At 50.3% G+C, this 21641-nt stretch overlaps 10 protein-coding genes across 10 annotated transcripts; 7 read left to right on the plus strand and 3 right to left on the minus strand.

Annotated features, from left to right (window-relative positions):
- Window positions 1-186: 186 nt before the first annotated feature.
- Window positions 187-1845, minus strand: N7516_006306 (uncharacterized protein; the record flags this gene model as incomplete). Its single annotated transcript, XM_057219026.1, has 1 exon — window positions 187-1845. One exon carries the CDS (start codon window positions 1843-1845, stop codon window positions 187-189), a length of 1659 nt encoding a protein of 552 aa, XP_057073117.1.
- A 793-nt stretch (window positions 1846-2638) lies between these two features.
- On the plus strand, window positions 2639-3946 carry N7516_006307 (uncharacterized protein; the record flags this gene model as incomplete). Its single annotated transcript, XM_057219027.1, has 1 exon — window positions 2639-3946. The coding sequence occupies one exon, from the start codon at window positions 2639-2641 to the stop codon at window positions 3944-3946; it is 1308 nt and encodes a 435-aa protein (XP_057073118.1).
- Window positions 3947-4385: 439 nt separating this feature from the next.
- On the plus strand, window positions 4386-5996 carry N7516_006308 (uncharacterized protein; the record flags this gene model as incomplete). The annotated part of the gene is made up of 1 exon (XM_057219028.1): window positions 4386-5996. One exon carries the CDS (start codon window positions 4386-4388, stop codon window positions 5994-5996), a length of 1611 nt encoding a protein of 536 aa, XP_057073119.1.
- A 421-nt stretch (window positions 5997-6417) lies between these two features.
- Window positions 6418-8650, minus strand: N7516_006309 (VPS9 domain-containing protein; the record flags this gene model as incomplete). The annotated part of the gene is made up of 2 exons (XM_057219029.1): window positions 6418-8305; window positions 8352-8650. Coding segments are annotated over 2 exons (2187 nt in total), but the record flags the coding sequence as incomplete, so codon positions are not given.
- Window positions 8651-9024: 374 nt separating this feature from the next.
- Window positions 9025-10893, plus strand: atg15 (triglyceride lipase ATG15; the record flags this gene model as incomplete). Its single annotated transcript, XM_057219030.1, has 2 exons — window positions 9025-9201; window positions 9259-10893. 2 exons carry the CDS (start codon window positions 9025-9027, stop codon window positions 10891-10893), a joined length of 1812 nt encoding a protein of 603 aa, XP_057073121.1.
- Window positions 10894-11926: 1033 nt separating this feature from the next.
- On the plus strand, window positions 11927-13608 carry fgaCat (catalase easC; the record flags this gene model as incomplete). The annotated part of the gene is made up of 4 exons (XM_057219031.1): window positions 11927-11948; window positions 12008-12060; window positions 12116-12295; window positions 12358-13608. The coding sequence occupies 4 exons, from the start codon at window positions 11927-11929 to the stop codon at window positions 13606-13608; spliced, it is 1506 nt and encodes a 501-aa protein (XP_057073122.1).
- Window positions 13609-14670: 1062 nt separating this feature from the next.
- Window positions 14671-16495, plus strand: N7516_006312 (putative MFS alpha-glucoside transporter; the record flags this gene model as incomplete). The annotated part of the gene is made up of 2 exons (XM_057219032.1): window positions 14671-15000; window positions 15110-16495. 2 exons carry the CDS (start codon window positions 14671-14673, stop codon window positions 16493-16495), a joined length of 1716 nt encoding a protein of 571 aa, XP_057073123.1.
- Window positions 16496-16841: 346 nt separating this feature from the next.
- Window positions 16842-17965, minus strand: echA (enoyl-CoA hydratase echA; the record flags this gene model as incomplete). The annotated part of the gene is made up of 4 exons (XM_057219033.1): window positions 16842-16891; window positions 16960-17505; window positions 17628-17765; window positions 17818-17965. 4 exons carry the CDS (start codon window positions 17963-17965, stop codon window positions 16842-16844), a joined length of 882 nt encoding a protein of 293 aa, XP_057073124.1.
- Window positions 17966-18407: 442 nt separating this feature from the next.
- N7516_006314 (Rer1 family protein) lies at window positions 18408-19329 on the plus strand (the record flags this gene model as incomplete). The annotated part of the gene is made up of 4 exons (XM_057219034.1): window positions 18408-18476; window positions 18586-18703; window positions 18851-19153; window positions 19250-19329. The coding sequence occupies 4 exons, from the start codon at window positions 18408-18410 to the stop codon at window positions 19327-19329; spliced, it is 570 nt and encodes a 189-aa protein (XP_057073125.1).
- A 635-nt stretch (window positions 19330-19964) lies between these two features.
- Window positions 19965-20528, plus strand: N7516_006315 (uncharacterized protein; the record flags this gene model as incomplete). Its single annotated transcript, XM_057219035.1, has 1 exon — window positions 19965-20528. The coding sequence occupies one exon, from the start codon at window positions 19965-19967 to the stop codon at window positions 20526-20528; it is 564 nt and encodes a 187-aa protein (XP_057073126.1).
- Window positions 20529-21641: the final 1113 nt, after the last annotated feature.

A 21641-nucleotide genomic window follows, 5' to 3' on the forward strand; every position in this document is an offset into this window, starting at 1 on the left:
TCTGGAGCAATTGCTGAAGCAGAGGACGGTCTACGGCTTGGGGTGGAAGTGCCGGAGGACAACGCAGACAACCCCTGTTCAGCTGGGGTTGATGGGGGCGGGTGTGGTCCCGGGGGGGGCTGTCGGAGAAACCAGAAGGATGGTAGGATGGGAATGCAGCGCGGGGACCAGTGTCAGACATTCTTCTTAAGTGATTGGGGGCTGATGGGCGTGGGAATTCCGTGGCTCCGGTGGGGGCGTGTAGTCCTGCAAGGCCGGGCTGCCGAGGAGTATGCAATCTGGATCGCGCATCGCCCCGTTGAGTAGGTTCACCAGTGGCACCTTGAGGCCGTGGGATAGTGTTGGGTGGCAAAAAGGTAGGCCGAGCAGAGCATCTAGGCCAGGGCCAGGGCTTGCAGGCTGTTGCTGTTGCGGTTCAGTATTGCCTCCGTTTCCAGCCGGGACGGACCGAACCCCGACGACAACAAGTGTAACTGTTCGTCCTTCACCTTCGGTAGGCTCGTCGATGTCCATTGCATCGGTTTGGGTCCCGCGGTCGCCGACACCATTCGCGCTCTGCCCTGGAGCGCCTGTGCCCGTGGGAGATTCTGAATTGGCAAATCGGAATACACGCAAGAAATTGACAGGATGCGAGGGTGCTTCATTTCCAGTATTGTTCGGCCCCTCTCCTGTTGCAGGCGGTTGAGCCTGCGCAGAAGTCGCGTGTTGTAAACTCTGGATGAAATTCTCCAAAGAGCCATCTAACCCATCATTGCCCAATGCCTGTATATTAGGCAGCGCAGGACCGGCAGTGCCGGATAACTGAGCTGCAATTGCGGATGCGGCAAGCTGAAGAACCCTTGACAGAGGTGTTTGCTCCTCTCGTCGGAGGACTCTGGATGATCTCGCTCGGATAATCCCAGGCAGTCGGCGCATCAAAGCAGGACTCGGCTGGGCGGGAGATGAACCAGTTACCGGCGGCCACCCAGCCTGCATGGCTGGTTCTACCGAATCAAGTTCATGAGGCGGTTCGCCAAAGTCCATATGTGTGTCCATAGCCCTGTCATCAAATAAGGGATCTGACATTTGATGTTCCGGGCTTTCGTGAGGCCGCAAATCCGAGTGTGGTTGGCCGAACATGTGAGAAATGGGGGATGAAATCGAATGGCGCATGCGTTGTAGCCTAACACTGCGACGCCACGATGCTCTTGTGGGCTCGGGTATTTGAGATGGAGAGTCGATGTATGTCGGGTTTGCTGGTGCATCTGGAATTCCAGCAGATTCCGCACGGGGTGGTATAAAATATGGCGCGCGAGCAGACCGGCGCCGAGTAATTCCTCTGGAACTGAGTGAGTTGAACGCACTGAACCGACCGGAGGTGTGGGCTGTCTCGGATCTTGGGACGGGCATAGGAACTAGGCCATGTCGATGTGCATGTCCTTCCGCCGGGGTCTCTTCTTGACTGTTGAGAAGTCCACGAATTACTGAATTGGGAAGAAGCCTGGAGCCCAGCCTTGACATGGTCGATTGTCTTCGTGCTGCCATTCGAGCAAATGCTGCAGTGCGGTATTCGCGAGGTGGGAGTTCATATTCGGGCCCATCCTCCTCCTCGATACTCCGCATGGGTTGCGAACCGCCAGCGGAGAACCGGGCTGGTGGGTCGGATGCCATATCTTGGTCGCTCGTGGTGTGTGTGTTCATGTCCGTCCGGGGTGACGAACCACCCTCTCCGTTGTGTTCGGCCGCCTGTCTATGATTCATGTTTTCATCCCTTGTGCTAGGGCCACGCTGTATCGGGAAAGGTGCAAGGTGTGCCGGAAAGCCAGTGTTGGATGGATCACGTTGCGTAGAAGAGGACTGTCCCATAGTAACAGAGTTGTGACCGTTGGAGTGATACAGAGAGTGTCAACGAGTGTTCATTGCCACTCGAGGACCATATGGCTAGTAGCGGCGACCGTAAAGATCTTGGGTTGAACCTAGGAGATGGAGATAACAAGTAAAAGTATCTAAGTGATGTATGAATTAGGTGTTGATTCCTTGCTCAAGCCGACAGAATCGATGCAGTTGATTCCCGGGACGTGGTTCTGAAGAAGCCGTGTGTGTCGGGCCTTTGGGACAAAGGAGTGGAGAGCGGACAGGGAGTTGGCGGTTACCGGGTTATTTGCGACAGGTACGAAACGCGTAAGATAATTCCACTGCCCAATACAAGAGCAACAGCGGCCAGAGGTCTCAAACTGTCTGACGAGTCCAGACACAGCCCACACTCCGAGTGGTATAACCGCCGAGCCCTGAATCTCGGGGAGCTATGGTCAGAAAGGAACAGCCAGCGAGTAGCAGACGCGAAACGGAGGTGAGAGAGCACTGAGCGAAATGAAAAAGGGGGAACTAGAGGAAAAGGAAAAGGAGGAGTAGAGGAGTCATATCAAAGCAAGTAGTTGATAGAGAGGACGATAAGTGATGATGTTTGCCTCCTTTGCTTCGGCTGGAGTGCCTGAGGCACGATATATTCATTCCGTCATCTTCCACCACCCGTTTGTCTGACAAATGCGCAACCATCCATTGGGGCAACATTGGGGCAATCATAACCTAGACCCTAGTACAGACTACTACGGCTCTTACTTTCTTTGGCGGCGCATGGAATACGCCCCCTCTTGAGCATATGGCTGCGCCGTCATCATCAGTTTTTTCTCTACCACTACCGCCTTGGCTCCAGCCGCCTGCCACTCGCGTATCTCAATATGACCGCCAGAAACGCAAAAAGAGTGTGGGGTGGAGTGAAAGCGACCTAGATGGCGAAGAAACAACTGATATCGCCTCGGCTACGGAATCTGAGCCAGCTGGGCCTCCCTTGGTATTGACGCCGAATGAATCCCATCAGTACCGAATTGCCGGTTTTCCGTCCAACCAAGAATTGCCGAAAGGCCATTTCCCCCATGAAGCAGATAAGGATGAGCAAATCAGAAGAGAGACTACCTCACGCCATCTCAAAGACTTGGCGGAATTATCACCTCCAATCTACCCTCCTCAGTCTGCCCAGCAAGGCAACATCCGCTTCCAGCATCTGGGTGTATTGACAGCCATTTTACATCGATGTATGCTCCAAGGTGATTATGTTCGAGCAGGACGAGCTTGGGGCTTGATCTTGCGCGAAGATTACAGAGGCTTTCAAATGGACGTCCGCAACGAAGCAAGGTGGGGCATTGGCGCTGAAATCTTGCTGCGACGTGACGAACAGGAAACCTCAGCCAGTCCTGGTAGCACCAGGGTGCCAAATGCGATGGACAGCACACCCGTAAATTTTACAGCCAAGGGCTTTGCGGCAGCCAAAGAATATTATGAACGACTTATTCTCAACCATCCATTCACGAAATCTTCACCACAGTCTATCTCCTCCTTGCACTTCTACCCTGCAATGTTTGGGCTCTGGGTGTTTATCACCCAGGAAGAAAGCAAGGCAACCAGGAAAAGTATCGCTCTTCGCCAAGAAGAAGAGCCTGAAGAGTTTTCGGAGGACGAACATTCAGAATCTGAATTTAGCCACCGTCGGAAGTCACAAAACAAGGCAGATGCTGCCATCACAGCAACCAGGGCAGTGGAGTTAGAACAGGCGCAGCAAATTGCTGCGCGTATGGACCAGCTCCTAGGGTCTCCTCCATACTCTGACTCGCCTGAATTGCTGGAGCTCAGAGGAATGATCTGTTTGTGGGTCGGTGATCTGTTGCTGTCTGCGCTATCGTTACCGGTAGACTTCGAACAAGACGACGACCCCGACCGCATGCTCATGGATGAAACCCCAGGCTCTCTTGAGGCGAGACGTGAACACAGGCTTGCAACTGAAAAGAAAGCAGCCGAAGTCCAAAGATCGATTGAGCTCTTTGAGAAAGCCAAGAAACGAGGCAGGAGTGTCGCATACAATATGGAGAGTCTTCATATTGATGATGGCTCTTCCGATTTAGGTTCTGGTTGAGATGATCTCGGTGTTCCTCTGCGGTGGAGCTTCTCATGTAAACTTTTATCCAATATACCCCCAATGAATTGCATCTAATTTATATCTAAACACATCTCTCAGCCAGTATATAGAGTTCGTTGTATAAACTGTATAGAACATGAAAAATCACACCTTTATGTGGCCTCGGTAGTGTAGTACTCACAATGTAGGCAAGCATGCAAGCTAAGGTTGTTTGGCTTTATACCGGGAGATCACCACCGCTCCAAGGCCCTATACTGTTGTGGCGGCCCTAATTGAAGACATTTGAAATGATCAACACGTGACTACGCGGCAATATCGCGTTTACCCAACAACCTCACCATGGACTGATTCTCGTCTCTCAGCGTCACCAAAAAAAAAAAAAAAAAAGGTACACATCTCTTCGCTCCCTCTACAATAGCTGGTTCCAAAAAGTATCATGGGGGTTGGCGATTATGTCCACTCCAAAGAAGGTGGGCAGGCTCGCGGAGCCCCAGACCAAGCCACCCAGTCGCGCCAGCAACGTGCAGAACAAGCCAGACTCGAGGTACCAGTCATCCAGCTAGTGGACTCAGGTCTTCCAGCCGCCAATGGTAAAGGTGGCTCGCTAGAATTCCATGGTGCATCTCAATTCCCAAATCAGCCCCGCACTCTTCCCACACATGGGACGCAGCGGGACAGGGATGTATTTGACACAGACGTGGAGGCGATTGATGATTCAACAGTGGCGGGGACTAGCGTCTACGGATTTGATGACAACAAATCTCAGGCAGCGTCAAGTACTAATGCTGCCTACACCAACCCCGATCCACAATCCGTCTACCAGCCTCGGCCTTCACGGCATACTTACGGGTCTAACTGGTATGAAGGCCTCGGGGACCAAGCCATGAAGAAGGCCGGCTTTGACTCGGATGACTTTGATGACTTCGGAAGCCAACTGTCTTCGTCCATTGGTGGTGATGGCGGGGATAACGAAAAGCCAGACGAAGCACACGACTGGCATGTGTCACACAAACCGCGTACGACCGAGGAGCCATTGAGTAAGCGCCTGGAGAATTTCTGGTCCGCCAGCAGAAAGAGAACTTCTTCGCGTCAGCCTGTCACTATAGACTCTGACCCCGAGCCTCAGACTAAACCACAACCTAAGTCTAAGCCGCGGAAATTGGGTCAAATGCTTCCTCCTACTGGGCCCAGGAAGATTGTTCTCCCACAAAGCTCGTCAGCAACACCCAGGACACGTTTCAGCCCGCCAAAGCCTTCACTTCTGGAACAACTCGACCAACAACTCGATGCATCACCTACTCGTCACAACTCCCAACCTCCACCAGATGTTGCCCGGACCCTCAGCATTGCATCGTTTCAGGACAGCGACGGTGGAAGCGATGATGGTATGGACGATCACACCATACGCGCAGATGTACGACGAGAAAGCGGCGGGCATTCAACCAATGCCTTTGATATGACGAGTTTGACCGACCTAGACGTCGACCACACTATGCAGGATCCGTTTTTTGTGCACGAACCACACGAAAAACACGAATCACACGAGCCGTCGCGTCGTGGCCGTAGCAACACTGTCATCCACTCCAAAAAACGACCACTTGAAGCAGACTACCCCCTAGAAGTGCTTTACCAAAAATCTTTCTCCGAGCTGCAAGCTGAGCCCTTTGACAAGTCCCCCACTCCTCCTCCACCTGTCATCAAATCACCCTCCTTGCCACCGAACCCACCTGTTGCCCCGAACACCCAGGAGCCCCAGAATGCCGTCTCCCATCTGTTGGCTCTGACAGACCAAGAACGCCAGACTTATTTGTCTCACATGACCATGGATGAATGGGAAAACTGCGGAGACCAAATGATTGAATGTTTTACTAATCTTCTTTCGGAAATGAAGAACCTACGGCGTGCCCGCCGCCGCACAGCCGCTGTGTTTGAAAGCGAAGTGAAGCGCCGCCATGACCAAGTTGAAACACAAAGTTTGGAATTGACGAATAAATTGACTGAGATGAGAACTGGCGGTGCAGAGGTTCTGCGCGGACGCCACTCATGAGTGAGGGACTCTCTTCCTCGGTGTTGCTTTTCATTGACCCTTATGTTGTTTGAGATGATTGCGTTATGCCCCAAATTACCCACCGCGGGACTTGATTTATTCATGTTCAATACCCCTTATATGCTTTCAATTTTTATCAATTTTTGCTATTGTTACTTTACTGGGGTCCTGCGTGAGGGCTTATCAAGTTCGCATTCAAATGTTAGTCTGAATGGTTAATTTTGCTAAAATTATGTATGATATGGACAATGCGTAGCTCACTCGCCAAACTATGCTATTTAACCCAGGGTTTATTCACCCAAATGAAATGGAATACCAGATATAATAACGCCATCGATCAATAATGCAAGAATACTCTTATCTCTCACTGCATCCAATGGATAGGAGATGAAACGAAAGAACGTCATCCAATGACATAAACTTATCGAGAGTCAGCAGTGGGTTTATAAAGCGCAGCAGCGAGTCTCTTATAGTCTTCCAGTAGAGCAGCTACATCCCCAATCCGGAGATCGCGCGCATCCTGTGTCTCAAGGAACCGCTGAATCGGAGGATCAATTTTCAATGGAGAGGCGGGGAGCGGGCTGACAGGACCACTAGTGCCATCTGTCGAGGCAGGTGATGGCTTGAATCTGTCCAATCCCGATGGAGATACGGACCTGCCGCTGGGGGTCTCTGGTGCGTTGCGGCCAAAGCTTTTCATCATGCCCGGGATGTGGTTCAGAGGGTTGAGCGTGTTGCCAAAGTTTCGCATTGATTCCAACGGAGTAGTGATGGGTGAATTCGATGCGAGATCTTCGCGTAGTGATGTCGTGATGGACTTTCTACCGCTTCCCTGGGTTCGGGTGCTGTCCACACTCCGGTCTCGATGGGTAGGTTCGCTGGAAAGGTCCGTGAGTCTTGAACCACTGCGTGGAGGTGTACTTTCATCCACGGAAACAGAGTTGATTGCTGCGAGCTCCCCTTGGGTCAGGTTTTGGTTGGTGGCAGAGGTAAGCGGCAAGCTCACTAGACGACGGGCCTCGGCCAGTGTCTTTGGTAGTATTGGTTCGCTACCCTCCGAGCCGGGTCCTTGGATGTTTTGCATTTCCTTCAGACGACCAAACAGAAAGTTGAAACTGCTGTCCAATGTAGCACCGATGTTCTTCAAGCTTTGGTCGGCAGTGGTGCGCACAGCATCATTTGCAGCCCCAAGGACTTTAGCAGGCGGTTGGAAAAGATTGCTGAGGCGTCGTTGCTGTGGTGTGGCAGAGGGCCGAGGCCTGGGTAATGTAGAGGAGGCGGGTTCTTGGATTTCAGGTTTTGATAGTTCCGGCGATGCAGATACAGTGGTGACAGCCAAGGTTGTAATCTCCTTGGGGGGCCGGAAAGGATCGACATGTTCTGCGGATGGCGTCGTTGTCTCACTAGGGGGTTTCAGAGGTCCATCCTGCAGCTCATCGGCACGCAATGTGGAAAGATCGACGTTTTCCAAAAAGCTTATTGCGGCCTCAAGATTGGTTAGGCAGTAGGCTGTTTCTCCATCAATTCTGCTGGAAGACCTGAAACGTTGGATAAAAACCAAGTTGCTGACAATGTTGATCCCTTCAGGAGGGCACGTCACAAGCGAATAGATCAACGTGGGCAGAATCTCATCTGCCGAAGAGGAAGATGGTAAAAGTTTAGTAAGAGCATCGACGATGGCCTTATGCGCCGCTGCGAGCTGTTGAAGCTTTCCCAGGGGGTATTTGTAATCATTCATGTTCGCGAGATGCTCTCGGGCTTGACACAGAAATTCATTCGCTTCGTCCTGCTTCTGCTCGTCGATTGACTCAAGGTCTATATCGATCCCAAGGTCCTTCAGGTTAATGCCGACCAGCAGCAAAGCCGCAGTCTTGGAACGCAACTTTTCATCCCGCACATCATCCAATGTACTTTTGTGCCTCCAGAGTTTGTCGTAAACCAGCTCGCAGACTCTTCTTTCGGCAGCCTCTTCTAATGCACTCCGTTTGTTTTCAAGGGCTCTACGAGCCTGTCGTTTTTCGGCTACTTCGGACGCAGTCAACATTTGGCGACCTGAAGCTCCTAGCCGGACATCGTCTTGGGAACGTTTGCTACTCAGTTTTGACAGTGCGTTTCCTCGGGGAGTCTTTGCCGGGACCTGAGGCGAAAGATCGCGGTTGATACGAGCTATGAGAGCAGAAATATGTGTGGCGATGTGAGATTCGGCGCGGCTGTAGAAAACTTGGAAGAGCTCGGAGATCTTCTCGATCGTGGGAGGCGAGTTGTGCACTTTGGCGCTTAGGGAATTCACGAAACTATTGGAAAAATGGCTGTCAGAATAATGTTAAGCATAGGCACCAATATGACCACACTTACCGATCTGCCAGGCTGATTAGTTCGATCGGCAGCTCCTCCGAGGGGTCTTGTACGCTTCTTGAGAGCACAAATCCATCATCTGTCTGGGCATCGGCTGCTGTGCCAGAGTCTGCGGATTCCCCTCTTTCGAATACGTCGGGCCCATTTTCCTGTCCCTCATTATTGACAGAGGACAGAGGTGCTGTCTTGGAATCTTGCTCAAGCGTGGGAGATTTCACATCCGAGCTGCCCATTATGTTGAATGACCGTGCTAAATGTTCAGAGGGGCCAGACATTTTAAGGCCAGGGGCGATGGGGTTCTATGAGGCACTAATTGCGCGTCTCCGCTCCCGAGTGCAGCTGATAGTGTAGATCCGTGTCTGAGACCCCCCCAATTCTAGCCTAAGCCTGTTGTCCAGAAGTAAAGCGATCGGAAGTACTCCGTACAATACAAAGAGTATACTAAAGCTGATCAGTAGTAGGAAATTGCTCTCCTATGATCATTTTAGAAGACACTAAGTTGACGAGGAACTAGATAGATTCATAAGTACGATATCGCGTCAACTCACGGGGGCACCCATCACGTGCCGATTACTCTCCGCACTGCGTCACTTATCAAGTGACTCGCTGATAACCGCGATAGACTCACCTGGGCACTTCTCCTTGATCTTGATCCTCATCATCAACACCCATCATGCCTCGAAAACGATCATGGATTGAATTTAGCGTCCACAGACTATTATTATCGGCTGCAGTATTATCAGGTGCTGCTTCCGCCTCAGGCTATCATCCGCCCTCTCAACAAGTCCCCATCTTACCCCCCCAGGTACCTTTGAATGGAGCGGAGGCTACTCTAGATACCCACGAATTTGTAAGATGCCCTACGCAAGCTGTATTTACCCTAGTTACCGGTAATAACCGTTAATAGTCCTTACGCCACATCTTCCACCGAGGTACCTATGAACAACCCGACCTTCATGCCAGACTCGACGTCAAGCCAGACACTCGCCTTCGAACTGTATCCGAAAATGGCTACGGCGAACAATATATTGCATCAGAGTCCTCTCTGCTTGCTTCATCTAGTCCTCTCACAATACAACGGTTAGTCGACCGACGACTGCCGGTGATTCAAGGGCACTTGGCAGCTGCGCGGTCTTCGGGCTTTGCGGCCGCCTTGTCTCCACTGGAATGGGCCATGGAGACCGTGTATGGGCCGAATATTACAGACAAGCAGACTGTCTTGTCATTTGCACAAATGACCGCAAATGACTACATCGAGGAGCCTGGAACAGGACAGTGGCACACTATCCATGGCAAGTTCAACTATTCGGGGAGCTTCGGTTGGCAAAAGGATGGGCTGAGAGGGCACATCTACTCCGATAAGACAAACAGCACTGTTGTCATTTCCTTGAAGGGCACTTCGCCGGCTCTCTTCGATGGTGCAGGTACCACAACGAACGATAAAGTCAATGATAATCTATACTTCAGTTGTTGCTGCGGCCAAGGAGGCTCATATCTATGGAGACAATCCTGCGATTGCCAGAGTGCTACATACACGGCAAACCTGACATGCATCGTCGAGTCTATGACTGATGAAAACCGGTATTACCAGGCAGCGATCGACCTATACTCTAATGTTACCGAGATCTACCCGGACGCAAATATTTGGATGACCGGCCATTCCCTAGGTGGTGCAATGACAAGTCTGGTTGGATTGACGTTCGGGTTGCCTGTGGTCACTTTCGAGGCCATCCCAGAGGCATTACCCGCAGCTCGACTTGGTCTTCCAAGCCCGCCAGGGTATGACCCACGATTTCCACAGTCGCGACAGTTCACTGGATCTTACCACTTCGGACATACAGCAGACCCAGTCTATATGGGAACCTGCAATGGAATCAACTCTATCTGTACATGGGGTGGCTATGCGCTGGAGTCAGCGTGTCACACCGGACAACTGTGCACATATGACACTGTGGCAGACAAGGGCTGGCGTGTCGGTCTTGGCACCCACAAGATTGAGAACGTGATATCTGATGTGATTTCGAAATACGACAGTGTTCCCTCATGTGTCGCAGAGGAAGAATGTTTTGACTGTGAACTCTGGAAGTTCTTCCGAAGCAACGGGTCTGAGGCCACAACTACTACAACTACCACCACGACTACTTCATCTCCCACCAGAACTTCTACATGCAAGACGCCCGGGTGGTGGGGGTGCCTGGATGAAAGCACGACCGCTACTACTACGACTTCACTGACAAGCACCACTACTACGACATGCCTGACTCCTGGTTGGTTCGGATGCAATGATCCTACCACAACAGCCACTCCAGCACCCATAGTGACTACCACTTTGCCCACGGTTACTGCAACGACCAGCTGTCATGATCCAGGTTGGTTTGGCTGCCGCGATGAAACTAGCACGGTAGCCACGACTACCGCTAATCCTGCCTCGCCCACTTCAGCGATCTGTCATACCCCGGGAATATTTTGGGGATGCTGGGACAAGTCCACTAACATGCCTAACATGCCTGCGATCACCTCGGTGCTCACTCCTACCAGCTAAACCCCATTGCTTCCCCATGCATGCACTTGCAGCATACTCTTGGTGCTCCTTTCTTTCGATTGGTTATGAAGGCCCTTGAGAAGGCGCAAGCGCTAGATATACCCACCCACTTTATGATTTGTTCAACCCTCAATCTGCTTCGGGTTATTTCCAGCTGCGATATACAAGATAAGATATACGATTGGCGCACTAAGCGAGCATTTGCTTTGGTTTTTTTTTTTTTTTTTTTTTTTTTCTTCTTCTCTTTTTGTTTTCAAGGCTCTATGTGAACACAAGTAGAGTGGGCCCTTTTTGACATTCATGTCCTAGATCTAAGGGCAGTACTAATCAAGGTGCTTTGCCGAGGCATAAGTGGTCCAACTATGGCCTCGCGCAACACCTTGGAGGGACTGACCTTTGGACGTTTCGGTTGCTATTATACTATGACAGTCACATATTTCAATGAATTCATTGGATCCAACACTGTATACTTGACCGCCTTGTCTGTAGCTCAACAATTCTGGAAGGCCAGTCCCGAAACTCCGGGGTCGGAAGCCCGGCCGATCTCGGATCATTCCGATAGAACAGGTTCTGATAACAACTTAAGTTCGGATTGAACTACTAAATTGGGAGAACGTCTTGATCTCCCCGGAATATCTCTTGGTCTAGCCGCAGTCCATTTACAAAGCTATTCCTCCAGGGCTTGTCCCGTTCTCCAATTTCCGGGAGTGGACCCGATAGGATGACATCGGCCCTGTTGCGATTGGATATCGATCATTCTGCATGCCCACGTCCGTGGCATTTAGATATATTTTGTATTATACATAAAAGTAGGTCAACATTTGCTGATATCGATATCGAGAGTAGATTATGAATGGACCAATTGACAGTTGGATTAATATTGTATATTTAGGTATTTTCCATATCAAAAGCTGGTGGGGCCATAGCCTTGGACTTTTCCATGGCTCCCCACAAGGTTGTTTTTTTTTCTTATATAAACCAAACGGGGCTCTCGCAGGAATTTCCATCTCTTCCCAATAGACTATCTGCCATCATGGGTCAAGACAACGAGCCTAGTAGGTCCTACCTCCCTTATGAAAGCCTGGAACACCGACTAATGTCCTCTCTTTCGCAGAAACCTACCGCTACAATGAGACTCCGGTCTACACGGCCTCCAACGGCTGCCCAGTACGCCCAGCTCACTTCCTCTCGAATCGCAAGATCTAATCATGTGTATATATAGGTCATGGATCCCCAGGCTGCTCAGCGCATTGGCCCCAACGGCCCTCTTCTGATGCAGGATTTCCACCTGATCGATCTGCTGGCACACTTCGACCGTGAGCGCATTCCTGAGCGTGTGGTTCACGCCAAGGGTGCTGGCGCCTACGGCGAGTTTGAGGTCACCGATGATATTAGCGATCTCGTACGTACCACATGAGCAACTTCTACAATTCCGCGGAGAACAACTAGGCTAATAATGCATAGACTATTATTGATATGCTCAAGGGTGTTGGTAAGAAGACCAAGATGCTCACCCGATTCTCGACCGTTGGTGGTGAGAAGGGATCCCCAGACAGTGCCCGTGACCCTCGCGGATTCGCCATGAAGTTCTACACCGAGGAGGGCAACTGGGATTGGGTGTTCAACAACACCCCGGTTTTCTTCTTGCGCGACCCTGCTAAGTTCCCCATCTTCATCCACACCCAGAAACGCAACCCGCAGACCAACCTTAAGGATGCCACCATGTTCTGGGATTACCTCTCCACCCATCACGAGGCAGTCCACCAGGTGATGCACCTGTTCAGTGACCGCGGTACCCCATACTCCTACCGTCACATGAACGGCTACTCCGGTCACACTTACAAGTGGATCAAGCCGGATGGCACCTTCAACTACGTCCAGATCCACTGTAAGACCGACCAGGGCAACAAGACCTTCACCAACGATGAGGCAGGCAAGTTGTCCGCCGAGAACCCCGACTGGCACACCCAGGATCTATTCGAGGCCATCCAGCGCGGCGAGAACCCCTCCTGGACCTGCTACGTGCAAGTTCTGAGCCCCGAGCAGGCCGAGAAGTTCCGCTGGAACGTTTTCGACCTGACCAAAGTCTGGCCCCAGAACGAGGTGCCTCTGCGTCGTTTCGGCCGCTTCACCCTAAACAAGAACCCGGAGAACTACTTCGCCGAGATCGAACAAGCCGCCTTCTCCCCCTCCCACATGGTCCCCGGTGCCGAGCCCTCCGCCGACCCTGTCCTTCAGTCCCGCCTCTTCTCCTACCCCGACACGCACCGCCACCGCCTGGGCGGCAACTACGAGCAGATCCCCGTCAACTGCCCGCTCAAGGCCTTCAACCCTTCACACCGCGATGGATACATGAACGTCAACGGCAACTATGGAGCCAACCCTAACTACCCCTCTACCTTCCGCCCGCTCGCCCACAAGCCCGTCAAGGCTAGCCAGGAACACGAGAAGTGGTCTGGCGCTGTCATCGCCGAGCAGTACCCTGTGACTTCCGAGGACTACGTCCAGGCTAACGGCCTATGGCAGGTCCTTGGCCGTACCCCCGGTCAGCAGGAGAACTTTGTTGGTAACATCTCAGGCCACCTGTGCGGTGCCGATGAGCGTGTTCGCAAGGCTACTTACGAGATGTTCCGTCGTGTTAATGCTGATCTTGGTGCTCGCATCCAGTCTGCTACCGAGGCCCATATTACTGGTGCCCCGCCCGCACGTCTGTAGATGTGCTTTTAATTTCTTGCGTTTTAATATTCAAAATAATCGTGGCTTCACTCCACATCACTGTATCTAGCTATTTAGCAAATTGAATACGATTTACGAATTATTCCATTATACTTCGGTGTCATCTTGAGGTCTTCAAGTATTGTTTTGGTGTTAGCATTGAATTCCATCAAACAGGGGGAAATATATCATGGGGCAACTCATGGGGTCCAGTAGCATAGTTGACCCTTGACCCCGTTTATAGATGTATGCTGGTATGCCAGTTGAAAAATAGCATATGACACAGGACTGGTCTGAGGATTGTAGGGCTGGGGAGTATTAGTCATGGGGTATAAGCCTCCAGGGCTGTTATAAACAATTGCAATCTATTAATGTTGTTAGCATAACCCAAAAGCATATCATCTACACCCAACCAAGTTCCCATTCAAGTGATGAACCATGAGAATACTCCAATTCCGAGTCAGAGAGAATTAAGATACTTAAGATACAAGACTATTCTTATTGCTGCAAGGGGGCTGAAGAATTATAGTTCCCCCACGTGGGGATGTGAGACCCCTGTACTCCGTACATTAGGTAGTCACCTTGTAGATCTAAATTGAATAATAATTTCTAAATTAATCTGATCAAAATCTATAAATCTATAATCCATCAATCTGTCAAATCTCTTACCTTAAGAGTAGAGAATAAAAGCCCATTGTGACCATGACCCATCACTTACCCCATCCGGGCCTCGCCAAGCTTCCCATCCCGCGAAAATTTGCGCTTGGAGGCATCGAGCCCGAATTCCCGTTTCCCCCGCCAATTTGGATCATTGGCTTTTATCCTCATTTTGTCTAGCCCTTCGGTCTCGCAATATTCACTTACCCTCGGTAGGCGCCAAGGGGACTTTTCGCCGCCCTGGAGCACTCGTGTGCAATGTTCCCAGCATTGTGGGTACTTTGATTTTTTTCCCCTGACTTCCGAACCAGCGCAACTTTCAACTCCAATATCGAAAGTTGCTCGAGTCAACAACAACCCCCTCCATTTCCTCCCAGTGTCCTCGGTTATTCCGCCTATCCAACAATGGCCGAACCCAAGGCCTCAGATGTCATAACGCCGGTGGATAACCCACCCGAATATGGTTACTCTTCGACCGCGGGACCCGCCTCGGACTCGTCCATGACCAAGGTCATTCAAAATGCGAAGGCAGCAACAGAGAAGGAACAGTCCATGACATTGATGCAGGGCATCCGGCTGTATCCTAAAGCCGTGCTTTGGAGCGTGCTCATCTCTACTTGCATTGCCATGGAGGGTTACGATATTAGTTTGGTTAACAACTTCTATGCCTTCCCGCAATTCAAGCGCAAGTATGGTGAGCCACTGGAGAATGGAAAATATGAAGTGTCCGCAGCGGTAAGTCCGACCAATCCCCCCCCTTGGGTGGTTGTGCCTTCCATCTCTGGGAGTAAGGTGCACTTGCCTCTTTTTGGGTAAAAAAACTGACAATTCTCTGGATGTTCAGTGGCAAGCAGGTCTGAGCAACGGTGCTTATTGCGGTGAAATCATCGGTTTATTCATCAATGGCTGGGCTTCGGAACGCTTCGGTTACCGGTACACCATTATGGCCTGCCTCATACTTGTTAGTGCGTGGACGTCAATCTTCTTCACGGCCCAGAATGTGCAAACCCTGCTGGCAGCGGAGATTCTTTGCGGTGTTCCCTGGGGTGTCTTCCAGACTTTGACGATTACCTACGCCTCGGAGGTGTGTCCTGTGGCGCTCCGAGGGTATTTGACCACCTATGTCAATTTCTGCTGGGGTCTTGGCCAGCTCATTGGAATCGGTGTGATTAAGGGCATGTTGAGCCGGACTGACGAATGGGCCTACCGGATTCCATACGGACTGCAATGGATGTGGCCGCTGCCGCTCTTCATTGGTATTTGGCTTGCGCCCGAATCCCCATGGTGGTTGGTTCGAAAAGGTCGCACAGAAGATGCGAAACGGGCCCTTGTGCGTTTGACCAGCAAAAACCAGGGAGATTTTGATCCCGATGAGACGGTTTCTATGATGGTGCACACCACCGCTCTGGAGGAAAAAATCACCAAAGGTGCTAGCTACCTAGACTGCTTCCGGGGTACCGATCTCCGTCGTACGGAGATTGTTTGCATGGTCTGGGCCATTCAAAATCTTAGTGGAAACTCCTTTTCCAACTATTCGACCTACTTTCTGGAACAGGCTGGGTTAAGCTCTTCGAACTCTTACGCCTTTGCTATGGGTCAATACGGCATCAACATGGTTGGCGTGTTTGGATCGTGGTTCCTTATGACACTCGGAATTGGCCGGCGCACGTTGTACCTGTACGGTCTCTGTGGTCTGTGCGCCATGCTATTAGTCATGGGTTTCCTTGGTCTTGTTCCCAAAGAGCACAAAGAGCAGGCCTCCCTAGCCACGGGTGCCATGATGTTGATCTGGGCCCTATTCTACCAGCTGACCGTTGGCACGGTCTGCTTCTCTCTTGTAGCCGAGCTTTCCACCCGCCGACTTCAAATTAAGACAGTCGTGCTCGGCCGCAACCTGTACAATATCGTCGCCATCATCTGCGGCGTCCTCACTCCCTACATGCTCAACCCCGGCGCTTGGAACTGGGGCAACTACGCCGGTTTCTTCTGGGGTGGCATCTGCTTCCTGTGTATCATTTACACATACTTCCGCGTCCCCGAGCCTCGCGGACGTTCATTCGCCGAGCTTGATCTGCTCTTTGAGCGCGGTATCAGCGCTCGCAAGTTTTCGACGACCCAGGTGGACGTCTTCGATGAGACCATTGAGGGCCGTGTCATTGATGATTACCGGGCGGAGAAGAACAACCGAACTGATGAGAGCCAATTGGAGAAAAATCACGGTTCGATATGATGCGATGTGTCTTATGTTTACGACTAATTCTGCTTCTGAGCCCGAAATTGATAGGCACTCTTGTATGTACATAGCATTTTTCAGCAAATAGCATTAATCTACATAATATCTTCATATGATGGTCAAATACACAAATGTAAACTGAAGTCTTCAATATTTCATATCTCTACTTCTATTCTGACGAGGCTGCAGGTAAGAATTATAGCCGAAAGTGCGTTGGATGACACTGCTCTCTGTCAGGGCTATAAACGAGTCCTCTATTCTACAGCTCCAATATCGTGAATTACACGCAGGCAATGAAAAAATCCAGCTTCTTCATTCCAGATGAGTTTCTTCCACTCATCATCTATTCATGGGACCACTCAGCCTTCTTCTTTTCCGCAAAGGCAGTCATACCTAACATAATCGTTAGCAACCCCCAAAACTGAAATCCACTCGCTCAGCAGACCAAAGTGCCAACTCACCAATCTTCTGATCCTTACTCCCAAAGAGCGCATGGAACAACCGTCTCTCATACTCAACACCCTCCTTGAGCGACAACTCCTGACTCTTATTAACAACCTCCTTGCCAGCAACCACAGCCACACGACTGTAGCTAGCAATAGTCTCGGCCGTCTTATACGCCTGCTCCAGCAATTCCTCCTTACCACCGGGGACAACCTTCGCTGCAACACCCCACTCACCAGCCTCCTTACCACTGAAGTTCTTTCCAGTGAGGATAAGCTCCATAGCCTTGCTCTTGCCGACCGCACGGGTCAGACGCTGAGACCCGCCTGCGCCGGGGATCGTACCCAGCTTAATCTCAGGCTGACCGAAGGTGGCGCCCTCGGTACAGTACAGGATATCGCACATCAGGGCTAGCTCGCAGCCACCGCCGAGGGCGTAGCCGGAGACGGCGGCGATGACTGGGGTGCGGATTGATGTGGCGAGGTGGGACCAGGGAGCGATGAAGTTCTCACTGTAGGCAGCTGAGAAGCTGAGAGGGGCCATTTCTTTGATGTCGGCGCCGGCTGTGGTGGATTTGGTGGGTTATTATATTGTTGATGTACATTTGGGATTAGGGGGACGGAGTGACGGAGTGACTGGAAGATATATATGGTGTGCGAAGAGTGTAAATAGAGCATGTACATACCAGCAAAGGCCTTCTCGCTTCCTGTGATAATGATCGCGCCAATGCTCTTGTCATTGTCGTAGTTGCTCAGAGCTTCATTAAGCTCCTTGAACAAGGGAGTGCATAGTGCATTGAGGGCCTTGGGGCGGTTAAGGGTAACTATAATAAGAATAAGAATGTTTCCTGTGGTATATGGAAACTAGTTACATACTCAATCCCACGCCAGGCTTGGGGGTCGAAGTGAGGATGTGCTCGTAGCTACCAGTAGCTGAAGAATAACCCCGGACTCGAGCTAGGTAGGAAGTCAAGGGGACCGATGTCCGCGAAGTGGCCAGACGAGTGCATTGACGGGCAAACATTGTGCTATGTGAAGACAACAATTAATTTTATTGAGATAATTGAGATTGAATTATGCAGAGAAAGAAGTGAGGATAACTACGACGATACCATCATAGATGGCCCGTTTCCCCGCGACCGCCTGAACGCCGAAGTTAACCGTCCCGAGGTACACGTGAAGCGGCTAAGCCCCTTTTTAGTCTGACTTATGTCACTGCACCGCCACATTCCAACTGTGCCACATGTCACGTGCTCATAAGTGGCTGGTTACTAATATCTAATCTGATTGGCCAGTCTGCAGTGGACACTTTTCTGTCCTGAAGGAAGCGCAGTGCCTGTCCCGGAATGTCTGGTTTCAGCATCTTATCTTAATCACTGCTTTTCCTTTACTTTACTTTTCTCTTTCCTTTCTTTCTTTCGGTGGTCTAGGCCTTTGCTTTGTCTGTCCTCCTTAATATCCTCATCATGGATGTCCCTGAGCCCGATCAGTCGCCCTTCACAGCTGTGTCCGCGCACACCTCTAGACTGACTCGAGTGAGTGTCTCGTGAGGGGTCAAGGCATTGCGCAATGTCTTTAGCTCCTTCATTTCTGACATCGGTCGCAATAGTCTGATGAATATGCATGCTAATATTCCAATCACAGCACTACCAAGCTTACCTTGATGCCTCAACCCCGTACACAACCTACCGCTGGGTTGGTTCCGGTGTGCTCCTGTTCCTCTTCTTCCTGCGCATTTTCCTCGCGCAAGGCTGGTACATTGGTATGACTTCATCGAATCCCTGAAAATGGATTTAGCAGAGTGGAAATGATGCGCTTCGACGCACCAACACGCGAAAAGCCATTCATCCACAGCGCTATATAAACATCTGGATAAACAAACAGCTAACGCCGCAATCTTAAATCACAGTCGCCTACACACTCGGCATTTACCTCCTGAACCTCTTCCTCGCTTTCCTGACTCCCAAGTTCGACCCGTCTCTCACCCAGGACGAGGGTCTCGAGGACGGTGACGCTGGATCCCCCAGCCTCCCTACTAAGAAGGATGAGGAGTTCCGTCCCTTCATCCGCCGTCTCCCCGAGTTCAAGTTCTGGCACTCGGCCACTCGCGCCATCGCCATTGGCTTCGTTTGCTCTTGGCTCGCTGTCTTCGATATCCCCGTCTTCTGGCCGGTCCTGGTGGTTTACTGGTTCATTCTGTTTGTGCTGACGAGTATGTTTCCCCTTTTCGATTGGAAGTCGAGATTCGATACAATACCTGTATCATTTTTTTTGTGGGGATAATGTCTAACTCGATCCTTTTTTGCAGTGCGACGACAAATCCAGCACATGATCAAGTACCGCTATGTGCCTTTCTCCTTCGGAAAGACTCGGTACGGCCGCTCATGAGATTTTCGATTTCTGAACTTCTTTTTTGTCTCTGACTCTATATCCACGATCGTTCGCATGTGAATGTCCTGTATCTGTCTGCGCACCTTGGCTTGGTGAACAACAGACAGGCATGATACGATAGGTCGTGAAAGCGCTGGGCTCATGGTCCATTTATGAATTTTCCCAGACTCTTTTTTAATCACTGTTTGTTTAGAGGGCCGCTGCTTTGGCGTGTTCCAGTCTTCCCCTGTGAAATATGATTAGACCTGAAGTCAATGAATGAACTGACTTGCAATATATGATTTTTGAAAAGCAAGATTCCAAGGCTTCGTTTTACAATTTCTTCTTTTTGTAATTCGCCGAACTGTAAGGTAACATCGTTTGAGACATTTGATGTGGAGGTGAGGGGATTTGCGCTTGTATGTCACGATCTTATTTGAGAACATTTAGATCGCCACTATTAGATGAGCACAACATCTCATATGCATCTAAAACCGCATGGGCGAAGAAGATTGTCTAGTCTTCTCCTCTCGCCTGTTGCCTACAGGATTTCCCACTCAACCACATCCCCAACATGAAGTGATATAACACTGTCGACTCGACCTTAAGACTCCGACTTGTACTCCCACCGGAGTGAACACCCTAACACAATTATGGACATGGATATGAACATGCCATCAGTGTTCTCAGCCTCCACTGAAATCACAATCCTCTTCACAGGCTGGACAACTTCAACCACAACCCAATACATCTTAACATTGACCTTTCTATTCCTCCTCGCCATTTTCAACCGCTTCCTCGGCGCTCTCAAGTTCCAACTCGAGAAATCCTGGTCTCAGCAAACCCCATCCCCTCAAACGCTACTTCTCGCTCCAGTAAATCCACGACAAAATATCCAAAAAGCAAAGCTCAGTCCTCTTCCAAACTACATGCGCATACACGGGGACGAGAATGAGGACGAAGACACTTTACCGGTCTCTAATAACGACAATGAAACACGAAATGCGCCAATAGGCTATCTCAAAGGTGATAGCGCTCGGAATAAGACCTCACTGAAACGTCTGCTCCCGTCGTGGAAGGCCAGTGGAACGTGGAGTTTTGGGAAAGATGGCACACGCGCGTTGCTTGAGTGTGCTAGGGCTTTGATTGGATATTTCTTGTGGGTGGTTACACCCCCAGCTGTCTACATGTGTATCATGTATCGAATGATCGACTAATGATTCATATTGGTAGGATGCTATCCGTGATGACCTTCAACGTCGGCGTCTTCATAACTGTGCTTTTCGGCGTCCTGGTGGGCGAACTGCTTCTTGGGAGATTCTCTCAGGGAACGGCCTGGCAGGAAGGGACTTGTCATGGTGGGTGATTGGAGTTTCGGTTGTTGGTGAAGAAGTCCTGGTTGTGTTCCTTTTACCTCGCGTTGTGTAATGCTGCGTAGTGTTCCACAAAGGTAGCGTGGTGTTGATTAAGTCGGGCTATTAGAGCTGTCGCTATAGACATGCTAATCTCATTCTCATCCATGCTTCATTATTTACCTGACTCCTTTATAAAACAAGCATTCCCGTCGATATAACCCAAACTATCATCTACCCTCAGTATAAACATGATAGACCTGCTGCTGTTGTACGGGCTGAGTCTCGGATTCTGGGCTGCAAACCATCGACCCTATTCGAAAGGACAAATGTTACTACAAATATTTCTACGCCGACAATCCAAATTACCGATTCCATTCCGCTGACATGACATACCTGGAGCAAGTGGAACCATAATCGCCCAAACCTCCCGACAATCGCAATCAACCCCATTGAGGTGCGAGCACTTTGCCAGCGGACGTCCGGCCTTGGGGATTCTCTTCATCGGTCGATCATAGTGTGCGCATTTGGATGAGCGGTGACCTCGAATACAGGATTGACTTTTGTAGAGGTTGTAAGTATGTGTTTCTACAATTTAGTATAAATATATATAAGACAGGAGATGTCTCACCAAGACCATTTATCACCTTGAGAGTCGAATGGCATATCTCTGATTAGCTGGTGGGAATATAGCCAGGTCCACTAACAATTGTATTAATTTCTACGGAGTCCGAAAATCGAGGGGATAATGGATTTATTGAGTAAATGCTAGATGTCGACTAACTATGTTGTATGTACTTGCGCAAATGTGCTCAAATCAGCGCCGGGGGGATCGGCCGCTATATAACCTTTTCTGGAGATCGACGTGATCTGTAGGGATATGCAACGTTGTGGGCTGTATAGAACATAACAAACCATACCAAAGATCATTAATATAGGTACGATATACTTCAATGTAATATAAAATCTTGATATGTG

Source organism: Penicillium verrucosum (genome assembly GCF_028828655.1).
Source record: "Penicillium verrucosum strain IBT 35672 chromosome Unknown utg000002l_segment0_segment0, whole genome shotgun sequence".
NCBI classification, from domain to species: Eukaryota; Fungi; Ascomycota; class Eurotiomycetes; order Eurotiales; family Aspergillaceae; genus Penicillium; species Penicillium verrucosum.